This window comes from Odocoileus virginianus, chromosome 3 (assembly GCF_023699985.2).
Source record: "Odocoileus virginianus isolate 20LAN1187 ecotype Illinois chromosome 3, Ovbor_1.2, whole genome shotgun sequence".
Lineage (NCBI taxonomy): Eukaryota > Metazoa > Chordata > Mammalia > Artiodactyla > Cervidae > Odocoileus > Odocoileus virginianus.
The window spans coordinates 75,668,446-75,681,217 of NC_069676.1; the positions used below are offsets into that span (position 1 = coordinate 75,668,446).

Consider the following 12,772-nt stretch of genomic DNA (forward strand, 5'->3'; position numbering starts at 1 on the left):
TAGATAATGTCAGGTGTGTTTTCTTAGAGTCTTAAGAAAGTACATTTATATAATAGGTATTAAAGAGGTTTATTTAACCTAAGCTGAGGACTGAAATTCTCAGTTTAACATGTCTGATTTTTACCGTCGTAGAAATAGTCTTATCTTCCTCTTCTTACTTTCCTTTTCTTCAGAAGTCCTGCTGCATTGCCACCAAGGTACTTTTCTTTTTTGGTGTGCAGTGTTTATAGTGTCCTAGAGAAAGAGAAAGGTAATTAGGTGACAGATTCCACGTCACTTTTTTGCACTGTCTTCCTACATGTTCCTTTTATCATGGTGATCCAAGAACTATATCATCCTTAATTAACACAACTGAACATTAATTACAAATGCCTTAAAAATCTTGAATTCTTCATACTTTGTTTTAAATTTTCAGAGTGTTTCTTTTTAAATTATGAGAACTTTATAGAGGTCCAGCCAGTTATGGTAATTTTCCAGACATTATGATGTTTGTAAGCAACATGTATGATGAAAAGATTAAGTGCTTTGGCTTGCTTTGGGCAATCCTGGTTACATATCTCTTTTAATAGTTATTAGCTCAGAAACCACAAGCAGGGTTATTAATCTCTGTCTCTACTTCCCATTTGTAAAGTAAGTGTAGATATACTTGCCTAATTGGGTTGTTAATGCAATTTAAATAGGACACCATATATAGAGGTCCCAGTTCAGTGTAGCATCTAGTACATACACAATATGGGTTAGCGTCATCTCTTACTCTCCCCAAAGATCAGAATAAGTGGTATTTATTCATAAATTTTGAAAAATGAGAATTAGCAGTAATAAATTCAAGGCTTCTTTTGGTTTTTGTTGATGGTAACCAGTTTTCTATTCTTATATATAGCATATCCTGCTCCTTTAACAAGTATCAGAGGCCGAAAACCTCTTTTTGGAGAAATAGGACACACTATTATGAACTTACTTGTTGTGAGTAATTGAACTGTTTTATTAAGTATTATTATATTGTTACTTAAAAAATTAATTTAGCAAATTTTATTTATTTTTCTATTTTAATTTGGCATATTTGTTATAATGAAAGTTCATTTATAATAAATCCTAATTTATTTAACATAAATGAGCTTTTTTGATGAAGTGCTTTTAGAACACATTACTTCATTTATGTATACCTGATTTAAATTGCCTATGATTTATTCAGCTGCAGTGCTTACACATTTAGGTAATGTGAGATTTACACAGTTGTTGAAGTTTTAGTAAGAGTACAGTGAGTCAGTTTGTTGAGCAAGCTGGCCTAAGTCATCTCATTTTTACTAGGAGCTGTTGGATTAGATGATTTCTGGTCCCCTTGTACTCCAGTTTCTCTAAGTTTGTGTTTACCTTTTATTATAGAAAAGTATTTCAGTGGACTTGCTTTTATTTATAAATGTTCAGTTAGAAGACCTATTTTGGAAGATGTATAACTGGAAAGAGGAGTGAAAGTGTTAGTCATCCAGTGGTGTCTGACTCTGTGACCCCATGGACTATAGCCCGCCAGGCTCCTCTGTCCGTGGAATTCTCCAGGCAAGAATACTGGAGTGGGTATCCAGTTCCTTCTCCATGGGGTCTTCCCAACCCAGGGATTGAACCCAGGTCTCCCACATTGAAGATTCTTTACCATCTGAGCCACCAGGGAAGCCCCAAAGAAAAGAATAGATCACCCTCAAATACTCGAGTTCTTCCTGAGAATATTTTTTATATTATTATTAAGTAGCTGGAAGGATTAGTTTGTTTGTGAAGTTGGCATTGCTTTCTGGATGGCATTTTGATAGTTATGTATGATAAGTTTAAAAATGACAGATAACTCTTTAAAAAAAGGATTTAATGAATGGGTAAATGTTCATGAATAGTAGTATGAGTTTTATGAAATACCATTGTTTTATGTAGGACCTTCGAAATTACCAGTATACCTTGCATAATATAGATCAGCTGTTGATTCATATGGAAATGGGGAAGAGCTGCATAAAAATACCTCGGAAAAAATACAATGATGTAAGTATAATTACTTGATTCAAGTTTTGAAAATAATATTAAACATTAGATTTCTTTAGAAGTATGTTAAATTTCTTGTTCTGAATTGGACTAATATATGACAGGATAAAGTTATTGTTGAAATTTAAGATTTGTTTCCTAATAGAGGATATGTTTAATTCTATTTTTTCTTTTTCTTACTATTTTTGTCTGTTTTTTAATTGAGGTAATTTTATCTTAAAACATTTGTTTCTGACTCATTCTCAGGGAGTTGTCCAGACTAAAAGCTTGATAAAGGTGGTCAGAAATATGACTCTTTGAATTATTGCAACTAATAAAGACAAAAAATGTTAAAAATGTTTCTAAATGAGTACTTTTTCCCTAGGTAATGAAAGTAATAAATTCTTCTAATGAGCATGTCATTAGCATTGGAGCTAGTTTTAGTACAGAAGCAGATTCTCATCTAGTCTGTATACAGAATGATGGAGTTTATCAGACACAGGCCAACAGTGCTACTGGCCATCCTAGAAAAGGTGAGTATTGGTTCCTAGTGTTGATTCATAAAACCATCTCAAAAAATAGAATTCCTTTCAAAGAGGAAATATATATATAGATGTTTTACTTATTTGCTGAATTGAAGATGATGAAACAGTAACATTAAATATTTAGCTATACAAATAGAAAAAAATTGCTTCTAATTTGTGTGTGTGTGTTTTTTTTATCTTGGGCAACATTAGGGTTAAAGACTTAGAGTACAGTATTTATTTTGATGTCTTCAGGTTTAGTGTGTCTCATATAGTGGGTTCTCTGGAGTGTTTTTGCCAGAGTGTTTTGCAAGCTGTGCTGCAACTCCTATTAGCAGGAAGCACAGGGTAGATAAGTGTAGGAATGATTTATAAAACTCTTAAGTGTCCAGGAATGTAAAAATGATAAAGATTACATTACTCGGCTGAATGGTCTCAATGACTGCTGCGATTACCAAATCCTAGCGATACAGATCCTAACAAATTGAGTTAAGTAGAAGTAAGTATTCCATAAAATTTATACATTATTATAAGATAACACATTTAAAATAGACATTCTGGCTGCTAATAAAATTTTTTCCTCTGATTATAAAAGTATGTATGCTTATTTGTAGTAAGCTTGGAAAACATGTTTCAAGGAGTAGTAAAAAGAAAAAAGTGTGAGATACAGCCTTTGTTAACATTTTAAGATACTTCCTTCTTATATTGATATATATGTTAATTAGATGATTTTATACTAGATACTTTATATTGTGCCTTTTTTAACATACCATTGACATCTTTTTCATTAAAATTAATTTTAAATTAAAATTTAAGAATTTAACATTTATTTGATAAATACTTATGTAGTAAAAAATTCACAGGGTATAAGTATTTACACTGCAAAATCTCCTTTCCTCCCTAGACCCCCAGACTACCTTTTTCTACTCCCTACAGACAACCAAACCAACATTATCAATTTTTGGTATATCCTTTCAGAGACTTGTTGTTTGTGTGTATATTTAAGCAGTACCCCTCCATACACACACCTTTCTTCTACTTTTTTTACCCTTGGCTGCACTATGTGGCATGGCAGAACTTCTCTGACCATGCATTTAACAAATATCATATACCATAAAAAGAGCAGTTTAAAACATTATTATTGGTTTTTTTTTTAATCAGTGACAGGTGCAAGCTTTGTGGTATTCAATGGAGCTCTAAAAGCATCCTCAGGATTTCTTGCTAAGTCCAGCATAGTTGAAGGTATGAATTTCTTTAAGATTGCTTTAATGTAAAGATGTTTTCTATCTCCTTTTAAAAATGTATTTGATACTTACAAAGGAATATATGTAAGTTACAAAGTATAATACCTCAAACTTAAGTGAAGCATCACTCAGCCAAGAACTGCTACTGCTAAGTCACTTCAGTCGTGTCCAGCTCTGTGCGACCCCATCCCTGGGATTCTCCAGGCCAGAACAGTGGAGTGGGTTGCCATTTCCTTCTCCAGTGCATAAAAGTGAAAGTGAAGTCGCTCAGTCATGTCCGACTCTTCGAGACCCCATGGACTGCAGCCTACCAGGCTCCTCCGTCCATGGGATTTTCCAGGCAAGAGTACTGGAGTGGGGTGCCATTGCCTTCTCTGCAGCCAAGAGCTAGAACATGACTAATATTTGGGTCTAGCTCAAGCCTGACAACTCTGCCTTAACCTGCATTTCTTGTTTGTTTATAACCTAAAGGTCAGTCTGAGGTGAGAGCTTAAGGTCTTTTCAGGTCTGGTCTTAGCATACACACACCCTGGGCGTGCACTGTATTGCACATGCATGAGGCCTCCTGAGCTCCCAGGTATGTGGTAGAGCCTTTCAAAGTACTTATGGACATCTTATTCCCCAGATTTTCCTGTAAGTATTTGCTTGGCCTGTTGTTTGCCTCTACTATTATCTGCTGCCACAGGCAGCTATGATGTTGATCACTGGCTGCTAATTGTTTTTGACAGATGCTCCCTGAGAAAAGACTTACTTTCCACAGGGCAAGCTTAAGAGTCCAGTCAAATAAAGACATTGTATACCGAGTCTCCTAGGGAGGAGTCTTCCAGAAACCACCTGACCAGTCAAAAAATGACAGTTCTCCGGTAATGAAATTTTGAAGGAGTTCTAGCCCCATTTGCCCTCTCCAGTGTATACCAAGCTGCTGGTTTTTACTATGATTGCTGACTGTTGGTTTTTAAGGCTAATGCTAAACTGGAAAGGAGGGGAGGGGACTCGGAAAGTTAAAATGACACAAAGCTTGCTGTTTTTAATCACAATTCCGCCATTCTTCTTATAAATACTCTCCAGATTGGTACAAGTCTTTGGTTAATTTCCAGAGTTTCAAAAAAGTAGCTTCTGCCACTTTATTAGTTTCCTTGTCCTTTTTATGGAGTATTTTCAGAGGTTCTTAGTCTTCATTTTCACTAATATCATCCTCCATGCTATCTCAGTTACATAGCTTTATAGGAACTCTCCCTATCTCTGATGCCACACACAGGCCTTATTCCTCATTTTAGTAGTGCTCTGGCCAGTTTTAAGTCCTTTATCATGTTAATTTTAGGATCAGCTTGTCAGGTTTAGAAGGTCTATTGGACTTTTTATTGTAATTGTGTTAAATTGCTACTTTTATTTTGAGAAAATTGGCATATTTTCTATTTTCATTGTTCTTATCCATGTACATTGGGTACCTTCAATTTATTTACATAATACTTAATAATATTTCTTCCAATAAAATTTTTTAGTTTTTCTGTATGATTTGAGTATCTTTTCTTAATTCATTCCTTATTGATCTTATTGCTGATGTAAATAGTATTTATTTTAATTTTAGTGTAATATAAATGCCATTATAATTTTTTATATTTACTTTTTATGGAGGTAGAGTTGATATGAAATATTATGTAAGCTTCAAGTGTACAACAAAGTGATTCACAAGTTTTAAAGGTTATATTCATTTATAGTTATTATAAAGTATTGGCTGTATTCCCTTTGCTGTACAATATATCCTTATATCTTATTCAATTTACACATTCTGGGTTGTATTTTTTAATCTCCTACACCTTTGTTGCCCCTCATGCTTACTTCTCCCCACTGGTAACCCCTAGTTTGTTCTCTGTATCCATGAGTTTGTATTTTTTGTTACATTCACTAGTTTTATTTTTTAGATTCCACATATAAGTAATATGATACAGTATTTGTCTTTCTCTGACTTAACTTCAGTTGATGTAATACCCTCCAAGTCCATTCTTCTTGTTAGAATTCTTGTCATTATTTTCATGGCTAAGTAGTATTCCATTGTGTGTGTGTTCTGTCCACTTTTAATCAGGTTGTTTTGTTTTTTGATGTTGAGTTGTATGAGCCATTAAGATATTAATTCCTTATCCTTGCAAATATTTTCTACCATTTGGTAGCTTGTTTTTTTGTCGTTTCAATGGATTCCTTTGCTGTGCAAAAGCTTTTAAGCTTAATTAGTTCCCATTTGTTTATTTTTGCTTTTATTTTCCTTTGCTTTAGGAAACAGATCCAAAAAAATACTGCTACAATTTATGTCAAAGTGTGCTTAGCCTTTTTCTTTCTTAGAAGTTTTATGGTTTCTGATCTTACATTTAGGTCATTCATCCATTTTGAGGGTGTTTTTTTTTCTTTTTGTACATGGTATTAGAGAATATTCTAGTTCCATTCTTCTACATGTTGCTGTCTACTTTTCCCAGCACTGCTTATTGAAGAGACTGTTTTTGCTCCACTGAATATGTTCTTGCCTCTGTTGTGAATTGATTAACCACAATTGCATGGATTTACTTCTGAGCTCTCTATTCTATTCCATTGATCTGTGGTTCTGTTTTTGTGCCAGAACCATACTGTTTTGAGGATTGCTGTTGCTTTGTATTAAATAGTATAGTGTGAAGTCAGGGAGCATGATTCCTCCAGTTCTGTTCTTTAAGATAGTTTTAGCTGTTTGGGTCTTTTATGTTTCCATGCAAATTTGAAAATTGTTTGTTCTAGTTCTGTGAAAAATAACCTGGGTATCTTGATAGGGATTACATTGAATCTGTAGATTGCCTTGGGCAGTGTGGTCATTTTAACAATATTAATTCTTCCAGTCTGTGAACACATCTATGTTTATGTCATCTTCAATTGATCAGTGTCTTACAGTTTTCTGAGTAGAAGTCTTTTACTTTCTCAGGTAGGTTTTTTTTATTTTATTCTTATAAAAATACCCTAGGGTGAAATGCAGAAATGACTGCAGTGCAGCAGTAATTATGGTGCACTTTTTCCCTATTTAAGTTGGATATTTCTCTACATTCCTGAAACAATTTTTAGGGTTTTTTTGTACTAGAAAATGCAGGCAGTGTTTTCACAAAAGTAAATGTACAGTGATTTGAAATACAATAAATGAAGGCAATGCATGGCCTTCCAATAAAAAATATTTGAAGACTGAAAAAAAAAAAAAATACCCTAGGGTGGGGGAAAAAAAATACCCTAGGTATTTTATTCTTTTTGATGCAGCTGTAAAAGGGATAATTCCTTAATTTCTTTTTCTGATAGCTTGTTAGTGCATAGAAATGAAATAAATTTTTGTGTATTTTGTATCCTGCAACTTTATCAGATTCATTGATGAGCTCCAGTAGTTTTTGGATGGCATCTTTATTATGTTGAAGTATGTTTCTCTCTGCCCAGATTCTGAAGAGTTTTTATCGTACATGTATCTTGAATTTTGTAAGAAGCTTTTTCTGCATCTACTGAGATGGTCATATGGCTTTTATTCTTCAATTTGTTAATGTTGTGTATTTCATTGATTGATTTGCAGATACTGAAAAATCCTTGCATCCCTGGGACAAATCCCCTTTGATCATGGTATATGATCCTTTTAATGTATTCTTGCATCTTTTTAAATTAAAATTTTTATCTATTTTGTTGCTGGTACATAGAAGTTAAACTAATTGATTTGTGTATTTTTATCTTATAACCAGCTGTATTGCTAAACTTGTGTTATTTGAATAATTTGCCTGTAGATTCTTGTAGAGTTTTTTATATAATTAAGTATAGTATATATTAATAATGGTAGTTTCACATCTTTCTTTAGAGCCCCTATGCCTTTTTCGTTTATTGTTTATTGGCTAGGACTTCCAGTAGAAACAGTGACTGCAAATGTTCTTGTCTAGATCTGTTTTTCTGTGTCTGTGTGTGTGTGTGTGTGTGTGCATGCGCACGCACATGCGTGCATGTGTATGCACTCAGCCTGGTCCAACTCTTTGCAACCCCATGGACTGTAGCCTGCCACACTTCTCTGTCCATGGAATTTTCCAGGCAAGAATACTGGAGCCTGTGCCACTCCCTTCTCCAGCGGATCTTCCCAACCCAGGGATGAAACCCATATCTCTTGCATCTTCTGCATTGGCAGGTTGATTATCACTGAGCCGCCTGGGAAGCCATGTTTCCATTGTTGGTGTTAATCGCTCGGTTGTGTCCAACTCTGTGATCTCATGGACAGTAGCCCGTCAGGCTCCTCTGTCCAGGGCATTTTCCAAGGGATTCTCATGCAAAAATGAGTGAGCTTTATGACTCAATTTTGTGTGCCATATCTGTCATTCTGATGATGGAATGTGATATATTCAGTTGTATTTCTTATATCACATTGTATGTGATAAGGAATAAGGAAAAACCTGTTTTATTTTTGTTGGATTTTTTAATGATAGGTTTTGATTTTGTTCCTTTTTTCAGGGCAGCAGTTTGCCCTGTGACCTCAATTCTTTGATAGATCTAAGAGTTATTCATTTTACATTTGTTCAGTTTTTAAATTTTTAAATTTAATTTTAATACTAAAAAATTAAAATTGAAATATTGTTGATTTATAATATTAGTTTCAGGTGTACAGCACAGTGTTCAGTTGTATGTATCTTTTTTACATATTATATTTTTTTACAGGTTTTTTTCCATTGTAGGTTATCAAAGATAATATGGTTACCTGTGTTATACAGTAAATACATGTTATTTATATATATATTAGTGTGTATCTGTTAATCCCATACTCCTAATTTATCCCACCTCTCCCTTTCACCTTTGTAACTATAAGCCTATTTTCCATGTCTGTTTGTCTGTTTCTGTTTGTAAGTAACTTCATTTGTATTATTTTTTAGATTCTATATGTAAGTGATAAATAATATTTGTCTCTGACTTCACTTAGTATGATAATCTGTAGATTCATGTTGCTGCAAATGGGAATATTTCATTCTTTTTTATGATTGAGTAATATTCCATTGTATATATGCAACGTCTTTACCATTCATCTGTTGATGGATACTTAGATTGCTTCCATGTCTTTGCTATTTTAAATAGTGCTGCTATGGACATTGGGATACATGTATTTTTGTTTGAATTAAGACTTTTTCTCTTTTTTGGATATATGCCCAGGAATGGCCTTATTGGATCTATTTATTTATTGGAGTTCTATTTTTAGTTTTTTAAGAAACCTCCATGCTCTTTTCCATAATGGCTGCACCAGTTAATATGCTTGTAATAGTATAAGAGTGTTCCCATTTCTTCATACCCTCTTCAACATTTATTATTTGTAAACTTTTGATAGTAGCCATTCTGACTTGTGTGAGGTGCTATCTCATGGTAGTTTTGATTTGCATTTCTCTAATAATTAGCAGTGTTGAGCATCTTTTCATGTGCTTGTTGGCCACCTGTATGTTTTCTTTGGAAAAATGTCTGTTTAGGTCTTCTGCCCTTTTTTTGATTGAGTTGTTTGTTTGATATTGAGCTATATGAACTGTTTGTATATTTTGGAAATTAACCCTATGACAGTTGCATCATTTGTAAATATTTTCTCCCATTCCATTTTGTCTATGGCTTCTCTGCTGTGCAAAAATTGCATTTTGATTTTGATTTGGTTCTGTTTGAATTTGATTTTGATTTGGTTCTGTTTGAATTTGAACTTTGAATTTGATTAGGTTCTGTTTGTTTATATGTGCTTTGTTTTCTTTTGTCTTGGCAGACTGACCTAAGAAAAGATTGCTATGATTTGTGTCTAAGAATGTTTTGCCTGTGTTCTCTCCTAGGATTTTTATAGTGTCATGTCTTATATTTAGGTCTTCAAACCACTTTGAGTTTATTTTTGCATATGGTGTGAGGAGTGTTCTAGTGTCATTGATTTACATGAGGTGTCTGACTTTCCCAGCACCCTGTCTTGAAGAAACTCTTTTCTTCATTGTGCAGTCCTGCCTCCTTTGTCAAAGATTAATTGATTGTAGGTGTGTGGGTTTATTTCTAGGCGCTGATCTTTTGTTCTCTTGATCCATATGTCTGTTTTTGTGCCATTACCATATTGTTTTGATACCATAGCTTTATAGTATTGTCCAAAGTCTGGGAGGCTTATGTCTCCCAAGATTGTTCTTTTTTCAGGATTTCTTTGGAAATTCTGGGTCTTTGTGATTCCATATAAATTTTAGGATTATTTGTTAAAGTTCTGTGAGAAATGTGATGTGTATTTTAGTAGAGATCACATTAAATCTATAGATTGCCTTGAAAGTATGGCTGTTTTAACAATATTAATTCTTCCAGTCCAAGAGCATGGAATATCTTTCAATTTCTTTGAATCATCTTCAGTTTCCTCTATCAATGTTTATACTTCTCAGTGGATAAGTCTTTCACCTCCTTGGTCAGGTTTATTCATAGGTATTTTTCTTAGTGCAATTTTTAAAAGAAGGGATTTTTTTTTTTTAACTTTCTGATATTTCATTGATAGTTTAAAGAAATGCAACATATTTCTGTATGGTAATCTTGTATCCTGGTCCCTTGTTGAATTCATTTATCAGTCTTAATAGTTTTTGTGTGGAGTTTTTAGGATTTCCTATGCTGACTATCATGTTATCTGCAAATAATGACAATTTTACTTCTTTCCTTCCAACTTTTATCCCTTTATTATTTTTCTTGTATGATTGCTGTGGCTGGGATTTCCAGTACTCTATTGAGTAGAAAGTCACTGGAAGTCAAAGTCTCTCAGTCGTGTCCAGCTCTTTGTGACCCCATGAATATACAGTCCATGGAATTCTGAGCTAAAAAGGAAGCCCAAAGTCACTTAGTCGTGTCCAACTCTTTTTGACCCCATGGACTGTATGTAGTCCACCAGATTCCTCTGTCCATGGGACCTTCTGGGCCAGAATACTGGAGCATGTAGCCTATCCCTTCTCCAGTGGATCTTCCCGACCCAGAAATCAAACCAGGGTCTCCTGCATTGCACACAGATTCTTTACCAGCTGAGCTGCCAGGAAAGCCCTTATTGAGTAGAAGTTAGGTTTATTCCTAATATTTATTTTTCAGCCTTTTTCTTATTGTGAAGGTGGAACTGACATATTTCCACACTCTTTACATGTTGGAGCAGACACCAGAAGTCTTTAGTACTTTTTGTAATACAAGTTGGAAGGCTTTAATTTATCTAAAGTTGTCTACCTTTCATTTTTCTGAAACAGTTTTTATTTCATTCTCATTTTTTAAGAGTATTTTCCCTAGATATAAAATTCTTCTTTGAAACTCTTATTTTCTTTAAAGATGTCACTTCTTTTTTTTTGGCCTTCATTGTTTCTAGTGAAGGCAGTAATCAGTTCAGTTGGTCAGTCATGTCCGACTCTTTGCAACCCTGTGGACTGCAGCAGGCCAGGCCTCCCTGTCCATCATCAACTCCCGGAGTTTACTCAAACTCATGTCCATTGAGTCAGTGATGCCATCCAACCATCTCATCCTCTGTCGTCCCCTTCTCCTCCCGCCTTCAATTTTTCCCAGCATCAGGGTCTTTTCAAATGGATCAGTTCTTCACATCAGGTGGCCAAAGTATTGGAGTTTCAGCATAATTTTTTAATTTTTCCTTGTATTTAATGTGCCCTTTTTCTCGTCTGTTTTCAGGATAGCCTCTATCTTTGGTTTTTCGCCAGTTTTACTGTGATGTGCCTCAATGTGGTTTTCTTTGTATTTATCCTATTTGGCATTTATTGAGCTCCATATTTGGTGTTTGTTGCACTCTTTCGATGTGTGTGTCAATATTTTTCATCAAATTTGGGGAATTTCATAACCATTTTAAAAAATGTTCTGATCTTTCTTCTCCTTCTGGGAGATATATATCTATGTATATGTGTGTGTATATGTATATCCATATCTATGTTAGGCTGTTTTGTATCATCCTGTAGAGCAGGAAATAGCAACCCACTCCAGTATTCTTGCTCGGAGATCCCATGGACAAAAGAGCCTGGTGGACTACATATAGTCCGTAAGTCACAAAGAGTTGGACATGACCAGGCGGCTAACACACACACACACACACACACACACACACACACGTCTTTGATACTCTTTTTATTTTCCTCGTTTTTCTCTGGGTTCTTCAGATTTGATCATATTTGTTGACCTTTATGTTCTCTGATTCTTTCTTTTGCCATCTTCAATGTACTATTGAACCTGTCCATTAAGGTTTCTATTTCAGTTGGATTATACTTTAAAGTCCTAGAATTTGGAGGGAGGGTTTCCCAGTTTCTATTTCTCCATTAAGATTGTAAAAAAATCTGTTTATTCATTTAGCTGATATTTGCTTTTCCATTCTTTGAATGTATTTTTCTTTAGGTGTTTGAATATATTTTAGAACAGATATTTCAGTATTTTAAAGTTTTTTTGTATTAAATCCAATGTTTTGGCCATCTTATGGTTAATTTCAGTTTTTTCAGTACAGTTGCTCAGTTGTGTCCTACTCTTTTCGACTCTGTGGACTGCAGCACGCCAGGCTTCCCTGTTCATCACCAACTCCTGGAGCTTGCTCAAACTCAGGTCCATCGAGTCAGTGATGCCATCCAACCATCTCATCCTCTTTGGTCGCCTTCTTCTCCCACTTTCCATCTTTCCCAGCATCAGGGTCTTTTCTGGTGAATCAGTTCTTCACATCAGGTGGCCAGAGTATTGTAGTTTCAGCTTCAGCATCAGTCCTTCCAGTTTTACAGGGGCTTACAGTGTCCTGCCACTGTCTGGTAATTTTTTATTATGTACTGTCATTGATATGCTCAAGAGACTTTAGATTGTTAGCTTTTGCTGAAGAAAGCTTATTTATATTTAAGCTGGCATTTTCATATCTGTTTACCTTAAGCCTCTATAGTCTTTATTTTGTATTTTTGTAATAGATGGGTCTGTGGATATCATAAGGTATTTACAGTCTGGCAGGACTCATTTTCAAAATCTCTTTTGCTTGTAGGTTTTGTAAGGGCT

At 34.6% G+C, this 12,772-nt stretch overlaps 1 protein-coding gene across 5 annotated transcripts in view; it reads left to right on the plus strand.

Moving 5' to 3' along the window:
* Nucleotides 1-12,772, plus strand: part of ZFYVE16 (zinc finger FYVE-type containing 16) — a 57,677-nt gene that overhangs the window by 34,889 nt on the left and 10,016 nt on the right. For all 5 annotated transcript variants that reach the window (XR_011486975.1, XM_020875748.2, XM_020875745.2 and 2 more), the window contains 4 exons: nt 881-963; nt 1,918-2,022; nt 2,387-2,534; nt 3,687-3,767. Coding sequence is in view for 4 of the 5 variants with exons in the window: in XM_020875748.2 (XP_020731407.2) it covers nt 881-963; nt 1,918-2,022; nt 2,387-2,534; nt 3,687-3,767 (417 nt within the window). In the remaining variant the exon portion in view is untranslated. The remainder of the gene's footprint in view (nt 1-880; nt 964-1,917; nt 2,023-2,386; nt 2,535-3,686; nt 3,768-12,772) is intronic.